This window comes from Epinephelus fuscoguttatus, linkage group LG13 (assembly GCF_011397635.1).
Source record: "Epinephelus fuscoguttatus linkage group LG13, E.fuscoguttatus.final_Chr_v1".
Taxonomy (NCBI): Eukaryota; Metazoa; Chordata; class Actinopteri; order Perciformes; family Serranidae; genus Epinephelus; species Epinephelus fuscoguttatus.
The window spans coordinates 42,861,600-42,878,926 of record NC_064764.1 but is presented as its reverse complement, the minus strand read 5'-3'; the positions used below and the strand labels follow the sequence as shown (position 1 = coordinate 42,878,926).

General features: G+C 45.1%; 1 protein-coding gene across 2 annotated transcripts in view; it reads left to right on the top strand.

Moving 5' to 3' along the window:
* Window positions 1-17,327, top strand: part of adcy5 (adenylate cyclase 5) — a 110,375-nt gene that overhangs the window by 91,379 nt on the left and 1,669 nt on the right. Inside the window, exons 9-20 of one of the 2 annotated variants that reach the window (XM_049594056.1) lie at window positions 922-944; window positions 4,482-4,626; window positions 6,391-6,488; window positions 7,624-7,711; window positions 9,283-9,399; window positions 9,520-9,678; window positions 11,152-11,336; window positions 11,439-11,459; window positions 11,758-11,890; window positions 13,842-14,105; window positions 14,648-14,852; window positions 15,076-15,200. In XM_049594056.1, coding sequence (XP_049450013.1) covers window positions 922-944; window positions 4,482-4,626; window positions 6,391-6,488; window positions 7,624-7,711; window positions 9,283-9,399; window positions 9,520-9,678; window positions 11,152-11,336; window positions 11,439-11,459; window positions 11,758-11,890; window positions 13,842-14,105; window positions 14,648-14,852; window positions 15,076-15,200 — 1,563 coding nt within the window. Of the gene's footprint in view, window positions 1-921; window positions 945-4,466; window positions 4,627-6,390; window positions 6,489-7,623; window positions 7,712-9,282; window positions 9,400-9,519; window positions 9,679-11,151; window positions 11,337-11,438; window positions 11,460-11,757; window positions 11,891-13,841; window positions 14,106-14,647; window positions 14,853-15,075; window positions 15,201-17,327 lie in introns of both variants that reach the window. The other variant, XM_049594055.1, reaches the window with a different exon arrangement.

The following is a 17,327-nucleotide window of genomic DNA, read 5'->3' as shown; positions in this document are numbered from 1 at the left end:
TTTGAAAAGTCGAGAGCTTCCTGAATCCGGCAATACCAAACATCACATGGTTTGATGACGTATGCGCCTGGGAGATACCATTTAACAGAGGAGGAGGGGAGCGAGGACGTCTGCGTCCTGGCCGAGTTTAAATTGCATATTTTGTCCTGACAATATTTGAAGCTATTTGAGTTCCAGTGATTCAGAACAGTCAAAATCTTTGTAGGAAATGTGTCTGAAAGTGCTGCGAGCAGCGCTGAGTGACGACGAGGGAGGAGAAACTGAGAGGAGCTCCTGGTCTCCTTCATGCTCCTCTGATGAATCCAAATCCAGAGCCAGGTCTACATCATGTTCTGCGTCACCTGCCAAAGTCCACCCTCACTCCCAGTTAGAGCCGCCCACTAATGCTGGACCAGACTTCAGGGGGTGTTCAGATTTTGGACTGTTTGTCATGAGCACTTATCGGAGTGTATCTCCTGCCCTCCAGTTACACTCCCCAAACCCCCCATCACTCCCCAAACCCCCCATCACTCCCCAAACCCCCCATCACTCCCCACCTCCTGGTTTTTAGATGATTAAGCTGTAGAACACCAGACACTGGTGCTGGATGTCTCTTAAACACACGTTCTTCTGTTTCATGCGACTTTTACTCAACACATACTTTGATCAGAGCTTTCTCATGATGGGTGTGTGTGTGTGTAAAATATCAGGCTGCAGTTTCAGCTTTATGAGTTAAGTTGATGGTGAGCTATGTGTCTGTTCCTAAAAAAAGAAGGAACTTAGAAAGATTATTGTGGCAAAAAGGCGTCTGTAGATTTTAAGCTATGGCCAGTTTTGCAGATGGATAATGAGGGGTGGAGTCAAACAGTCTGGTTCAGTCACGTATAAACAAGTTCCCAGGTGTTTCTGCAGCTAATTGTTTCCCTCTTTTCTGTCTTGCAGGGATTTGAAGACCCCAAAGACAAGTGAGTACTAACTGTATCTCTACGTTACTGTCCTTCCTCCCGTCTTCATCTTCATCGTCTCTGTGGCTGTTTGCTGTGACGTGTTCTGACAGCAGCAGAGATCTTTAGTAAAGAAGTGAGGAAGAAGAATCAATGAGGCCACTTTGAAATCAATAACCAACATGATCCCTGACAGGAAGTGTAATCGACTCTGTTAACGACTGAAGGAGAGTCAGAGTTAATGACTGGTGAGACTGTACCTGAGTCAGGTGTCGGGTCAGACATCGATCTGGGATCAGATTACACTGTGGGAGGAGTCAGACTGTGGGACGGCCACAGGAGCTTGTTTTTGGTGTGAGCTCACTGTGTTAACTCACACACACACACACACACACACACACACACTACTAAGTGTTACGAGAGACTTGGTGTCTGAGGTAAAGACCAGTTTACTCAGGAGCATGAACTTAACACAGATGGAGACATTAAGTCACTGAAGCACCTACGGGAGGCTGTAAGGTACATTCTGTATGAGGAGCACCTGCAGTTTGATGCTTTAAAGACACATACGAAGTAACTTTACACTGATGATTAGTTTTAGATCAGATAGAACGTCACTGATCCCAAACTGGGACATTCTTGTGTCACAGCAGCAAGTAATCCAACAGTGTGTGTGCAGTAACATACATGTAAATGTGAGAAGACAAAAACAGATCAAAATAAAATACAGAGGACTAAAAATGATGATATCAGAGTTGCAGGAGTAAAAACTATAAACACATCACAGTGAGAGAGGAGGCAGAGCTTGTAATAAAATGTGTGTGCTTGGTTCTGAGCAGCAGTGCACACACATGTTGCAGTGTGACTATAAAGCTACAGAGGAGAGAGACTGTGGAGAGCTGTGAGTGCTCACCTGTCAGACACAGGTGAGGTCAAATAGTGTCACGGCTTGGGGGAGATTATGTTTTTCATTATTTGTAAATGTGACTTTCTGTCTGTCCGTCTGCGTGTTGGTTTGTTCATGTCTGTTTTTTACATGTCAGTGTCAATATAAAATAAGACCAACATGTATCTGAAGTGTCGGCCTCATGTTAATATGTGAAATTATTTCTGATGTTTTACATGTTGTTAAGCTATTGATTGTATTTCTCTGCAGTGTAATGAACGTTCAGCTGTCCCTAAAACTGAACGCACATTCTAAAAACACTGTGTTTGGTGGCTTAAGATGTGTTGGAGACGCAGAGATGTCTCAGGGAAAAACAGCTGTTTTAGTTGTTTGTTGGTGTTGAACAGTGTCTGCAGCTCGGTGGGTGTTTCTTCTTGGTGTCACGCCGTGACAGAGTTGAACTTTGAGGTAGAACTTTGATGGTTGCTTATTTTCAAGGCTTTTAAAACAACACAGTCATGGTGTGATTAAAGCTTCAGCCATTATTGTTCTAACTGATCAGTTTGAACCTCAGATTGTCGACACAGTTTCTGAGTCTGTTATTTGTCCTCATGATTTGTGCTGGCAAATCATTTTGCAGATTTTGTGAGCGATGCAGCAACACACGTTGTAACCTCTGTTGAACGCTTCACATCATCTCGTGTTGCTATGGAAACCTTGATAAGCGTCATGGCAGGTTGTACAGCTGCTACCTGCTGCTAATGTGCATCCAGCTTAATGTGACTCGTGTGTGTGGCAGTGTTTGTACTTGTGATGAAGTTCTCTCAGAGCTCAGAAAGAGCTGACGTCATTCAGTCTGAATCCAGAGACGACATCGTCCAAGTCGAACGCTGTCAGCCGGAGATGTTCATGAAGTGGTGCAGTGACTTTCTCATCCAGAGACGAGACAGAGGGGAGGTTTAGCCTGCAGGCTGTCAGCCATCAAAGAGCTGCAGTCATTTATAAAGAAGTCTTCCTCCTCCTCCTCTTCTTCTTCTCCCAAACTGTTGTGTATCTGTGAGTTTGTTGTGACATCACACTGAGCCGCAGTGTCCACGCTGACAGCCTCTGCTCCGGGCTGCAGCACAGATCCTGCTTCTCATGCAGACTGACGGCTCTGTGGCTTTGACAGGAAGTACACGCTGTGTTTTCATCGTGCTCGAATAGAAAGCATCACTGAAACAATATCACAGCTTAGTGTGAGTGGTCTGCTGCAGTCGGAGCGTCGTCATCGTCTGCCGTCACGTATTCAGTCTATTTATAAAGTGTTTGATTAGACGGACTCAGAGACTTATCTCTGACCAGAGTCACACCCTCAATGTGAACCCTGACTGCAGGCACATGATGCAGGAGTGAAGAAAGACTCTTTAACTGCGACAAATAAAACGTCTCTGCCACCAAGTCAAAGTTTTATTGTCAAGGATTAAGACTTTATTTAGGGGTGACCCCAAACAGCAAAAAGTGGCCTGGAGGGTAAGAAGCTGACTGTGGACAGGAGCGTTTGTAGCATCTCTTACTGTGTTTGTTCAAAAGAGCTGCGTGTGACAGCAGCACCACAGAGTCTGACACAAACTCTTCTAACTTCTCTCTAGACGTTTTGAATCTTTGTACGCTCCCATAGACGGTGAGATGGAGACGCTTCGTCCAACCATCAGGAATATTAGCAGACAGGTGATGAAGTTTGACAGGAGTGGTGCACGTCCACACAACTTCATTGTTTTATGAATGAAGTGTTCACGTGTTGAAGCAGCCGTGCTGTGTGTGTTTGACCAATCAGCAACAGTCATCCCTGCAAACACAGAGCTCCTGTACGTTCAGACAGTACCATCCCTAAGCAGATACTTTCAGGCTCTTTGAAATGCATTAAGTTCCTCAAAAGCTCTCTCGTCCCCTGAGAAAGTTCCTGCAGCCAAAAAGGTCCAATAGTTTTGTTCTTGGCTGCAGCAGGGAGCGCTTTACTCTGAGAAGGCTTTAAAGACCTATTGTACGCTACCTGCTCAGCACCAGGCTGCAGACTGACACAGTCTGAGATGAGCTGTTGAACACAGCGCAGCATTTCGGAGCTAAAGAGCCAGTGATTTCCCTCAGGACTCAGCAGAGGCCAGATGCTAAAGGAGAGTGAGTATTGGACTTTAACTCTGCAGAGTGAAGGTCAGACGTCACAATGAAGTCATGAAACACACGACACATCCAACACAGATCAGGTTCTCTTCCCATCAAAAACACCAGCGTCACACACTCGCGTCTAATCACTGTGATCACAGAAGAATGACATCCATCAGCTGATTAGCGCCTGTCATCCAGGCTGGAGGAATTTCAATCACTCTAAGAGACACTTTGCAGACTGTTATTATTCCTAAATGAACCGGCTCATCAGAGTCTTTTTGCTTTGAGGGGATTGCTGGTGTTTTTGGGTCAATTGCTCCTTTTCACTGTGCGTATGATTAGCTAATGTTGGAGCACCTCAGGGTGGGCTGCTTGAGTGGCCTCACAACAATTACACATGATTTGTTCCTGAGAAGAGAATCAGCTGCTCGTCTGCAGCTTTGTCTGAGCTGCAGTAAAGTCTCAAGAGCCTGAGATGTAAATGTCACCTGCTCTCATCTTGTGTCATTCAGACATTTCATTTTCAGAAACACGCAGGAGAACCTAAACCCCGAGGACGAGGTGGACGAGTTCCTGGGCCGCGCCATCGACGCACGCAGCATCGACCGGCTGCGCTCCGAACACGTCAAGAAGTTCCTGCTCACCTTCAGAGAGCCTGACCTGGAGAAAAAGGTTAGCACGCACACACACACACACACACACACACACACACACACACACACACACACACACAGTGACACACACTGCCAATATAGCAGCAAATAATTGGCCGTGACAAGCAATCTTCCCTGTGCAAAAAGCTCTCCTCCCTCTCGCTCTTTTCTGTCCCCTGAGGAAGTCAGTCAAAGCAAAGTCAAACACAGAGAGGGAGGAAGTGGGTTTAAAGGAGGAAGAGACAGCTGCTGAAGGAAGGAGGAAGCGAACTGCTTCAGACAGTGAAGGACAGGCTGAGAGGAGAGGTCAGAGCTCAGGTCGCTGCAGAGCAGTTTGGGGAAAACAGGAAAGTAGTCGAGTCCTGTTTTCAAGTTTCACTTTGTTCCTGTTGAGAGAGAAACGTCAGGAAGTGAAGACTTGGAGCAGCTCTGAAAGACTTTCTGTGAGCGTCAGGTCTGCTGTGGATGACATCACCTCACTACCTGTTCACTCTGCTCAGCCTCTTTACAGGTGCTGCTTCTCAAGGTCACGGGTGCTTCCTTGGTAGGGCGGGTCCAAGTCAGAGGCGAGGCTTCTCTCTCGCTTTGGTGAACACACATTAGAGCAGGCTAGTGAGTGCCCAGGTGTGCATCACTGAAGAGGCCCCGCCTTCAATTCCAGCAAGTCGTGCACTTGCTCCAAAAAAAGTTGATAAATGTTGGAAAAAAATATAAATAAACGTCTGAAAATATTTGGAAAATATCCTCCAAATATTTATGAAATGAACAGAAGCCCTTCATTAGTTCATGAGGCTTTTATTGTGAAGTATTGGTGGCCATTATCAAAGGAGAACTCAGTGTGGAAGCACAGGGCTGACAGGCAGCAGCAACAACGCTGTCTGTGTGAACACCACACATACGAGCTGCAGCAGCTCAGTCAGATAGCCGCTGCCCCGGGCCGTACCTGAGCCCGTATGACGCCTCATCATTCCCCAGATCCTCAGTTTGACCCTCAGTTTGACCCTCAGTTTGACCCTCAGTTTGACCCCAGACAGGACAACATGATAATGATGCAGCGACCAGCAGCTGTCGGAGCCTCGCTTCAGACCAGGAAGCTGCAGAGCTGTTTAATGAGTCAGATAGAGTGTCGAGTCTATGAAATTTAATGAAATAAGGAAAACAACCTGGTCTTCAGGTGTGTGATGGTGTTTCATTTATTTCCTAGTTAATTTAGTCGATTCTGGCCGAAGGCTGCGGAGAGATTTCTTTAACTTTGATCTGATCTGACACTGAATATTTAGATGCAGGTTTTTATAAATAATACATGAGAATCTGCAGCAGTTAAATTACAGAACAGAGATGTCAGTGCTGTGGATCATTTTGAAGGCAATCAATATCAGCCTGAGAAAACCCCCCAGAATGCTTCAGGTTTCACTCTCACGTCCAAGTCAAGTCTGAAGTCTTCACAAACGGATGCAGATAAGAATCAGATAGTCAGGCTCTTGTCTGATTCAGGTTTTTATTTTTGTGAGATTTGAGCAGCTGAAAACTGAAGACGTTAAAGTTTCCTGACAGATGTGTGCAGAGTTCAGCGCTGCTGCGTACAGAAACTGTGGATCCAGAACATCCAAAACTGCGCTGACGTAACCACGACAGAGTTTGTTCTCTAGTTGTTTTCTTATATGCACTTGATTTTAGCATCTTTCTTTCTTTGCTTTCAGAGGAACAGAGAGGAAGAAGAGTTGTTTGCCTGATATTAAACTGTTGTTTCCCTCTCCTCCTCCTCCTCTCGTTCCTCCTGCAGTACTCCAAACAGGTGGACTCCAGGTTCGGAGCGTACGTGGCCTGCGCCTCCCTCGTCTTTCTCTTCATCTGCTTCATCCAGATCGTCATCGTGCCGCCGTGAGTCAACACTGAAACACTACACTCAGGATTTTAGGTTTTAAATTCTTCACTGAAATATGCCCCAAAATACCAGCTCAGGTTTCTATGATAAAAAATGTGGTGACAGTAATGTGACTCTATCACTGTCGTCTCATCCGTGTGTCCGCTTAAGGCTAAAACGTCTGCTGGTCTAAGTCATGTGTGCTGTCTCTCTCTCATGACACAATATGACGTCATACTGTAGCCAGAGAAGAAGAGACTGAAGTGAACATCTGAAGAGGTTTTTACTCGCATACGTTTACCTCATTATTAGAAACTTTGGCCACTTTTCATTTGAACATCTGACACTGTGACTTTAAATGTCAGACACAAAGGTATTTATATATTTCATTAACAATGAATTCATCCTTTAAAAACAGTGTCTGCTGCAGCTGGTGTCAGTGAGATCCTCTGTAACACGTCAGCTGCAGCCGATCCTTCCAGATGTTCAGCCTTTAATCTTTGTAGCTTCCCAGATCCTGCACATCTCTTCAGTCCTCTGTCCTCTCAGAATCTATTCCAGCTTCCTCCACCTTCAGCCTTAAAACCACAATTACAGAGTAAAATAAAAGCGTAGCACATGAAGCTGAATAGATGAGTTATAACAGAGAATATCAAATCAGAATCGGTGTAATTGCAGCCGAGCAGGAGCCAGATTCAAAGAGCTCTGCTGGATTTTGTCCCCAGGCGAGCCCTCCTCTGTTTTTTATCTCTCCTGCTCTCAGACTTTGCTCCTGTCCGTCTCACAGTATTGATCTTCTTTAGGCGGTCTCTTTATTAACCTTTCTCCTCCATCCTTTCATCTCACCACTCCCCTCTCGTCTTTTATTCCTGTCTTTACCTCTCACAGTCCCTCCTCCCCTCGTCTCCTCGCCGCCTCCTCCCTCTCATTGTTCACTCTGTTTTCCTTAATCATTTTCACTGTGTTCACACCTTGTCTCCCCCGTCCCCCGGCCCACACACATAATGCCTCAGTAATATTTACATGTTCTCAGGGTCAGAGACAATAAAGAGGAGCAGCTGCTGCAGCCCACACACTGACAGACAAACACTGAAACATTACATGGATCCAGACATAATGTGAATATAATGACGGCCTGTCTGTCGTCTGCAGCTCCGGCCTGATGATCGGCTTCTTCATCACCTGTCTCATTATCCTGACGGCTGTCATGTTCGTCTCCACCGTGTACTGCTGTTTTGGGGTGAGTAGCGTCTGCTGGTGATGAATGGGAGCGTCTCCTGCACATCTGACACGTTTGTTTTAAGGAATAAGACATAGGAGTGATTTTAGGATATATATATATATATGTGAGACGTCAGCAGGAACAGAGAGAGACGGGTTCTTGTTTCTTGATATGAAACTTCAGGATCAGACGTCACAGAGACAAATGTCTTCAGTCTTTTATCAGCTGCTTCGAGTCCAGATAATGTCAGCCACGCAGAAACTTAAACACAATCTGCTCTTGACCTCAGAGGAAGTTCTTCTGTTTGAGAACAGTCACACTGCAGCTCTTGTGATGTGATTGGTCAGGACTTGTCATGTTGACCAGTTGACGTCGGAGGCGGTTTAGGATTAGAGCACTGAGGTCACAGTCCAGGCCAGCACTCGTCAGTCTGATATTATCTGAGATCAAAGTGGTACATTTAGGAGAAACTCATGAATGTTCGGCCAGACAGTCATATGATGTCGTAAGAACAGAGACACAGCCCACAGAGGTGGTGAGACATGATGGATGAATGGGTGAAGCACAGGACTTTCACACAGGAGAGACGGGGTCGAGTCAAGTCTGAGTCAATGTTGGCTTTTTATTTTTATGCCTGGGCTACGCTGCCTTTGTTAGCAGTGTGTGTGCATCGCTGAGCATCACACATGTTCCACCACAGCGACTGTCAACAGACTGATTCACTGCTCGATAAATAACTGAAAACACACAGATGTAGCTTCCATGACTCAAAGCAGCTGGTCTGTGGCGACGTTGCTTAGCGACAGTCCAGTTCTGGTCCAGCTGCCAAACTATCTGTGTGGGCGGAGCCAAATCACAAATAGTTTCACAAATCAGAAAATGGCGTTTGTTGTATAAAAGTAATATCATACAGGAGGTGGAGCTGTTGGACTGTGTATCAGCAGAGCTGTGATCATCTTCAACACTCAGCCTGCCACTGAATCACAGCTGTGCTGATGTTCAGTCCAACAGCTCCACCTCCTCTGTGATGCTGCTTAATAATTCATCTGAATTTGCAAAGTAATTATAGAATGTGTGGCTCATCAAGTGAAGTCTGCAGCCAGACCTTTAACCTGTTTATAAAAACAGCTGCGAACGTGAGGAAGGTTTTCTTTCTTCTGTGTGGTAAACTGGGGTGAGTGGTAGAACCTGAGCGCACTTTGAGAACAGGAACTGTGATGATGCCAGAGAGCAGATCTTCCCTGACAAACCTCAGGAGGCCTTTAATCTTTCCATTTCCTGCTCTCAGCGCCGGCTCACAGGTCAGGAGAGATTTGAGAGCAGTGGAGCTGCTGTTGATGTTTCACTGATGAGTCACGGCTCTGTCTTAGTCTTAAAATAATCTCTTCTGTTTCTACATTTCTGGTGTCAGAGATGAGATAAAGTGACCGATGTTCACTCAGAAGCTGATTTCTGGCGTTAGATGAAAATGAGCAAGACTACGTGAAATAAATCAAATCAAAATATCAGAATAAAAATTGATTGACTGACTTTGTGTCTTGCTCTCCTGTCTCACTCTCTGTACCCATGACTCCCTGCTCTGCTCGCAGATCTTCCCAGTCCCTCTGCAGACTCTGTCTAAGAGGATAGTCCAGTCCAGACTCAACAGCACCCTGGTGGGCGTCTTCACCATCATCATTGTCTTTCTCTCTGCTTTCGTCAACATTGTGAGTCCTCTCCTGACAAAGTTCAGACAGTTTTCAAAGCTTGGAGCGTTTTGTAATCTCAGGTTTCATAAAGACTGACTCTCCTCTGTCGTGTCCTCGCTGACCTCTGACCTCCTGCAGTTCACCTGCAGCAGCCTGGACCTGCGGAGCTGCATCAGGACGGAGCTCAACATCAGTGTGGCCGCTGTGAACGCCTGCCACGCCCACCTCCTCAACTACAGCCTGGACACACAGCAGAGCTCCTGTGGAGACGACGGCCCCGTCTGCAGCTTACCTGAGGTACACCTGAGTCACACCTGCTTTAAACCCTCTGTTCTAAGATACAGAGATATTTCAACAGGCGAGTTTAGAGGTGTCGTGGATATTAAAAGGTGGAGGAGGCAAATGGAGCAAACCAGGTGTAGGTTTACTGCAGGTGGTGGAAACTGAGACTTTTTAAAAGTTCAACTCAGATGAGAAAAACTTTTGTCTGATTCATTTTAACCACCATGATACGTTTGTGACTGATTATATTGATCAGTTAAACCTGTTCCAGATGTTTAGGCAGCGTCATTAACCAAAGGAGACTTCAGACTGACACAGCAGCTCAGTGAGCAGGAGAAAATACATCGTATGTTCCTGCAAACTACAGATATGTTCCAGTTGTACGTTACATACGTATCATATCAGTGTTTCTTAAGTGACGTAGTATCTGAGCTGACAGTGTCATCAGGAGGTGGAGGGGATGGTGGATGATGTGGCACCTCGGCGAGACGTCTGACAGGCTGCAGAGCTCTGGTCGAAACCAACAAGCAACAAAAACAATTGTAATTTAGGGAGTTACCGCAGCGTTTCCAGCTGCTCTTTGGCCACCACACGTGTGTGATTTTAACAACCCATGGCTGTGTTTCCACCGGGGACAGTGCCACGAAAAGCAGCTGTTTTATTGAGACACTGCTGCATTTCCTGTCAGTGGGACAGTGCCACAACAAGAAGCTATTATGAGCTAAAATCTCTTCCTAACTGTAACCAGGTGGTTTTCATGTCCAAACCTGACCACACTGTAACCACAGCGTTGTTTAAACGTCTCAGCTCCATAACGACGTATGAATGTTCCATATCTGTGGTTTGCAGAAACGTATGATGCCAACATTTATTCTGGTGACTTGGTTTGGTGCAGACGTTTAAAATGCAGAGAGAACAGAACAAGAACTTCAATTCAACTTACTGCTGTGTCAGCAAATCTGGCTGCATGTCATCATAACCAAATACACAGAGTATTCTACCAAACATGCAGCAACATGATGCTTAATGTTTCCTTTCTTCATGTATTTTATTTAAAGATTTTCAGATCTTTTCCCAATCAACACAAGTACAAGTCATCCACCCAATCCCACCTCTACCTCCACCCTCAGAGATGAACAATATGAAAATAAGGAAGACAGAACAGAACAAAAGTAAAAATGCTCTCATAGGCAGAACGATCAGCAGAATGTTCAGCACCAACTACAGAATGAATGTCTGCAAAATTAGATTATACATTCACATATATAGCGTGAGTACACACACGTTGTTTGTACAAACCATTACGAACAAGTACACATACATACATGTAAACACTTGAGGACAGTGTCTATTAATAGGACAGGATGAATAGTTGATTACAGAGCAGAGCGTCTGTGACTCAGTCAGGATTGTGTTACAGAAATTAAAGCTTGTCGACCAAACATAAAAACAAACGTACCTTTCCTAACCTCCGTCTCCGTCCCTCAGTACTTCTCTTCGTGCGTGCTGCTCAGCCTGCTGGCGTGCTCCGTCTTCCTGCAGATCAGCAGCATCGGGAAACTCTTCCTCATGCTCTTCATCGAGCTGCTCTACCTCCTCATCATGGAGGTGCCCACAGTCACCCTATTTGACAACCAGGACCTGCTGGTGATGGCCAACGCCGTCAACTTTGTGTGAGTCTTCTTCTCTGTGTCTTGTTACGGCCGTGATGTTTAAATCCTGATGTTCTGACGGCTGATTGGCTGATTGGCTCTCCTCTGCTCCTCCCCTCACAGCCCGCACATCAACGGAACAAGGTGAGACTGATGGAGACTTGAGTCACTGCGGTGCCCCAAAGCTTCACCTCCACCATCACATTAACAGCATCATTATCAGTGTGCTGCCACAATGTGATTACAATGACCTGCTGCTAACAGACGCTAACAGATGCTAACGCTAATGAGCCCCGACCCAGAGGGACGCTCGTTTATGTGCCACACTTTTCATTTCACACCCTCACAGGCCAACTTCCTGTTACACCTGTAGGTTTGATGTGGTACTCATAGTAAAACCGTGTGTGTGTGTGTGTGTGTGTGTGTGTGTGTGTGCCTCCAGCTGTGTGGTGGACTCCAAAGTTCCTCTGAAGATCGTGACCCCGGTGGTCATCACTGTCTTCGTCCTCGCCCTGTACCTTCACGCCCAGCAGGTGGAGTCAACGGCCAGGCTCGACTTCCTGTGGAAGCTGCAGGTCAGTGTGTGTGTGTGTGTGTGTGTGTGTGTGTGTGTGTGTGTGTGTGTGTGTGTGTGTGTGTGTGTGTGTGTGTGAGAGAGGTTAGGGTTGGTCTCTAGGGAACGATCGGTCAGGTGCCTTAAGGTAGTCTGTGTGTGTGGTGTTGGTTTAAAGTCTTGAAAGTGCAGCACAGTCAGAGCGTCTTCACTGTGACATATTTCTTGGGAAACAGAATATTTGCATGGAGCACAGTTACAAGAGGGATTTAAAATCCTTTGCATCTGATCGGAGCGTTAAAAAGGCAGCGGTCTAAGAGTTTAGTGCGGACCGAATATGAAAACGGTGTGCTCTGTTTTGTTCTGGTTTGTGGGACAAACAATGTGTTTTCTCAAGAGTGTGCATCAGGCTCCGAGGTGTGTTTCCTCGTGAGTGGAGGTGTGTCAGAAGTGTGTGTGTGTGTGTCTGATAAAAGGCAGAGAGCTTACAGGACAAAACAGGGTGTTCAACACACCATGATTTCTGTTTGAAAGAACGTTCAGCTACATGCAGGTGAAGATTCTCAGTCGTCATGGTAATCCTCAGTGTTGTATCGTCGACGACTGGACCTGTTGAGTTTGTTGAAGGCGTTTCACCTCTCATCCAGAAGCTTCTTCAGTTCTGATGTTTACAGCCTGCGACTCTGCACCAGTCTGTTAGAGCTCAAGAAGCCTCTTGGATGAGAGGTGAAACATCTTCAGCAAACTCAACAGGTCCAGTCGTCTATGATACAGCAGTCAGGAGAACGTTTGGCTTTGTTTTGTCGAGGCTGAACGCAGCCCTGTTGTTAGAGCTAGAGGAAGACGAGGGAGAGATGAATGAATTAATCCTGTGTCACATTGTTCGGGACATGAAAACAAAGATGTTTGGAGCTCTGATATCTGAACACACGCCGTCTTATCTCTCTCCGTATCGCTCCGTTAGCTGTGAAGTGCAGTTAATATGACCAGGGCAGCTAACTATTCACCCAAAGTCTCCTCTGATTGGATGAACTTTTGTGAACGGCCCTGAGTTCAGGATGAGTCGTTAAACATTTGAAACTGTTTTACAGGAAGAGATAAGACAGAGATTTGGAGGTAAAAACACTCTGATATAATGTTTGACACATATTTGTCCTAAAACTGATGAATGAACACGAGGACGCAGGATTAACACTGGGAAATGTATTTTTAATTTCTCTCCTTCAGGAACACTCAGAGATGTCGATATGAAGAAAACTGACATTATTTCAGTTTGTTGCAGCACCTGAGTTTTTCCTTACATCAGTCGTCGAAACAAGCCGACATGTTTCATCAAACTAAAGATGAAACACAGATTGTTTTGTTGGTGTTATTGTCATATTGTCACCGAGCCTCTGCGACCGTCTGAGGCCACACTGACAGAGAAGCTTTGGTTGTCAATCAGCAGCAGGGTTTCCCACACGTTCGTTGATCTGCGGCGTCTCGCCACGACTAAAACATCTGACTCCACATTTTGACTTTCTTTTTTTGGAGCTGGGTCATCATTAGGAGCGCTGCTGGAATATATACACTGTCTGTTTTTTTTTTTGTTGCTCCGCTCCAACAGCACAAAGTAGGGGTCAGCGATGTGTCCCTAAAGTAACATCAGGATATTTCAGGGTATTTTTGAGACAAAGATATTTTTGACAATATGACAAATTAGTAAAAAAAAAATATATATATATATTATTAATTTGAGAAGATAGAATATCAACAAAATCAGTGATGTAGTTTTATAGTTTGCTTCAAATATTCAGTAAACACTAAAGAAAATGACGTCATGTCTTTAGTTACAGCAGTGACTGATGTCATGACGACTCATCTGATCACAGTTGAGATATTTTACTCTGCAGTATCAGTTTTTCCTCACGTGATTCTCTTTTGATTATTGATCAGTGTAATCTGTTTCATGTCTGTATCTGTCACCCCAACAGGCCACAGAGGAGAAGGAGGAGATGGAGGAGCTGCAGGCCTACAACCGCCGCCTGCTCCACAACATTCTGCCCAAAGACGTGGCCGCCCACTTCCTGCAGCGCGAACGGCGTAACGACGAGCTCTACTACCAGTCGTGTGAGTGCGTGGCGGTCATGTTCGCCTCCATCAGCAACTTCTCAGAGTTCTACGTGGAGCTGGAGGCCAACAACGAGGGAGTGGAGTGTCTGCGGCTGCTCAACGAGATCATCGCCGACTTTGATGAGGTGAGACGAGAACAAATCCAGCTGCAGGCTGCGTCTGTGAATCTGAGGCTCTGGCTGTGGGATTGACTGGTGTCAGTGCGGCTTTATGAGCTCTGTGTCCCAGTGACACCAACAGCACGTCGGCTTCTGTCTGGTTTTACTCACTGAGCACTCGTAAGAAGAGACTTTAAGACTGATTCTTTCTTCTCACCCACATCATGCTGAGTTAAAGCTGCATGAAGGCACGTCATGAAAGTTTGATGCATCCGGTTCGACACGCAGAAACTTTAACATTCATTCAGTCATGTTTGTGAATCTGAGTCTGATATTCACTCTGCTTTGTCTCTGGGTTCTTTATCTGCAACGTTTGATCAATATTAGACTAAATAAATATTAAAATCATACGCAGGTTTCAGAGGGAAAAACATCTGCTTAAATGTTTGGTACATTGTTCTTTACTACCAAAGAAAGAGAGAATTGTTAGAATCCGATTATCTTATCAAGTTAAATCCAGTAAATATAAAACTTATCAGATGAAACTTTGTCTCGTGTGCCACCTTCAGATCATCAGTGAGGATCAGTTCCGTCAGCTGGAGAAGATCAAGACCATCGGCTCCACCTACATGGCGGCGTCCGGCCTCAACGACTCCACGTACGACAAGGCCGGGCGCTCGCACATTCGCGCCCTGGCCGACTACGCCATGAGGATGATGGACCAAATGAAATACATCAATGAACACTCCTTCAACAACTTCAAGATGAAGATAGGTGAGCTGCAGGGAAGAGTTTGATAAACAGTATATTTATTTTTGGACAGAAAGCACATTTTTTCTAAAATACAAAGGAACCTGTTCAATAAAACAAATTTTGTGAGTTTTGTAAAAACATAAAAACATATTACATATTTGTTTTCACATCAGACTCCAGCAGGTTTAGTTGTGATTAAGCACCATGTTTCATCTTGTATTTGTTAATCTGCTTCCTGTCGTAGGTCTTAATATGGGCCCTGTGGTTGCCGGGGTGATCGGGGCCAGGAAGCCTCAGTACGACATCTGGGGAAACACGGTGAACGTGGCGAGCCGCATGGACAGCACAGGAGTACCTGAGAGGATCCAGGTGAGCTGTGACACTGTGACACTGCCCAAATATTCTCTTAAAGGGACAGTTCAGATCTTTTAAAGGGTTTGTGTGATGTATTTATCCACAGTCAGTGTGTCACCTACTGTAGAGTCAGTCAGCACGTCGTCAGTTTGGAGGAGCAGGAAGGAGTCTGACATCGAGGCTCAGCGATGTCCTGCTGTGGACACAGGCAGCTGCAAAATGTATTTTAGCCACTTAAAAATCATCTAGATCAGTTAAAGAGTTCACTGTATTTAGAATATTGTCACTGCTTTACCTTTCTGTCAGACAGCCCTTTCTGAAGCAGCTCTCCTCACAGCCAGACTCCACTGAGAACTCAGGAGCTGCTGGTCGACTGCTGCCTCCATCAGTCTGTGTGTTTGTGTCACTGTGTGATTCTGGTGTTTAAAGGGTTAATTCAGATTCACCAAAGTCACACAGTGACACAAACACACTGACTGATGGAGGCAGCAACAGACCAGCAGCTCCTGAGTTCATCAAGCCAAATGAGTGTTTCTGTCAGTGGAGTGTGGCTTTGACGAGAGCATGATGGGACCTGAAGCCATTAACGGCCTCCTTGTCTAAACGGGCTGTTTGACAGAAAGGTAAAGCACTAAAAGTTACTCTGAATAAAGTGTACACTTAAAAATTTTTTTTTTTTTTTTAGTTGGCTAAAATTCATTTTGCTGCTGGTCCCGTCCACAGCTGGAGACTGCTGAGCTTATGTGACAGTACTCCAGCTCAGAGCGCTGCACCCGCCCATACCCATAAAGCTCAGCACCAGAACCAACCTGTTACCTGTCATTATGTCAAAGTCAAACCTGCACCCGTTAATAAAAGTGCCCCGCCCCCCAGGCTCCAGTCCCTCACATGGAGCTGGTTCTCCGTCTCTTTGACTGGATGGTGGAAACATTCAATCACTGCCAGGTTAGGAAACATGTTAGCATGCTCCTTCCACCACCATCAAACCTAAATACTTCAGACAACCCCACTTCAAAACATTTAACACGTCATTGTACTCAGTGATATTTTGTTTATGTAGTTTTCTGTTTTAATCAAAATAAGTAAATGATATCATTTTTATAATTTTAGACAGTCAAATAATATTGCTTTAATTACTGTAATTTTTGTTATGTTACAGCAATAACGTTTTTTCTAGGCCGTCACAGAAGTTAGCATTGCCCTGATTCCCTCACAAAAAGCTAATGGGGCTTTTTGATTGTTTTTTGGATTTAAAATAAGCTCTGTGGCAAACAAAGATTTATGAGACTTACAGATTTTGTTCAGCGAGATAATCTGTACTAAAGGACACTACAGTGAACGGAACAGAAGTGAACAGCTGACGGTGGATAACTTGACTTTGCTTCCCTGATGGCTAATACAGATTAAAAAGCAACAGACAAACAAGCTACACAACAGTCACATGACCAAACGTCACCACCACAACGAGGCTGTAAGGCGACGTGATGACATTTTGTAGTCTCATTTAGCCACTTATTAGCAACTGCTTTTTTTTCAAGACACAAATAAGCTTCTAAATTCACAGTGGGGTATTTACTGACTTATTTTATGTCATAGCAAAACATGAAAGTCTCTGAAGCTTGTGTGAACGACAGGCCTTATTTCAGACATCTAACCAAAAACACACTGACTTATAGACGAGGGAACGGGACGTGCAGGAATGCTAACTCATCTCTGGGTTTAAGGACTCAGTCCTGCAGAACTCTGTTGCATTTTCTACCTAACACTGCAGGACATTAATTAAACCTAAATCAAAAGTCAGAAGTATTTAAACATCCCATTACTTTAACTAATACTGATATTTTTGAACAGTTCCTCCTGAGCCACATCACGTTGTGACAACAAACAACTTCCACTCAACCTTTAAACAAACCGTCATTTAAAAAAAAAAAAAGGCGTTCTCTCAATAATCGCTCATCTCACCCTCCCTTGTCAGAAACATTAAAGACGACTGGAACAACCGCCGTCCTGATGACACTTAGTTTACGAACCAGTGAACGCTGAGACAGTAGCGGGTCATTAAAGCAGCGTCAGTGGAGCTCAGGACAGCTGGTAGTTTATCTGTTTCACCATCTTGGAGTTGGCTCCAGACTATTTTGGTCA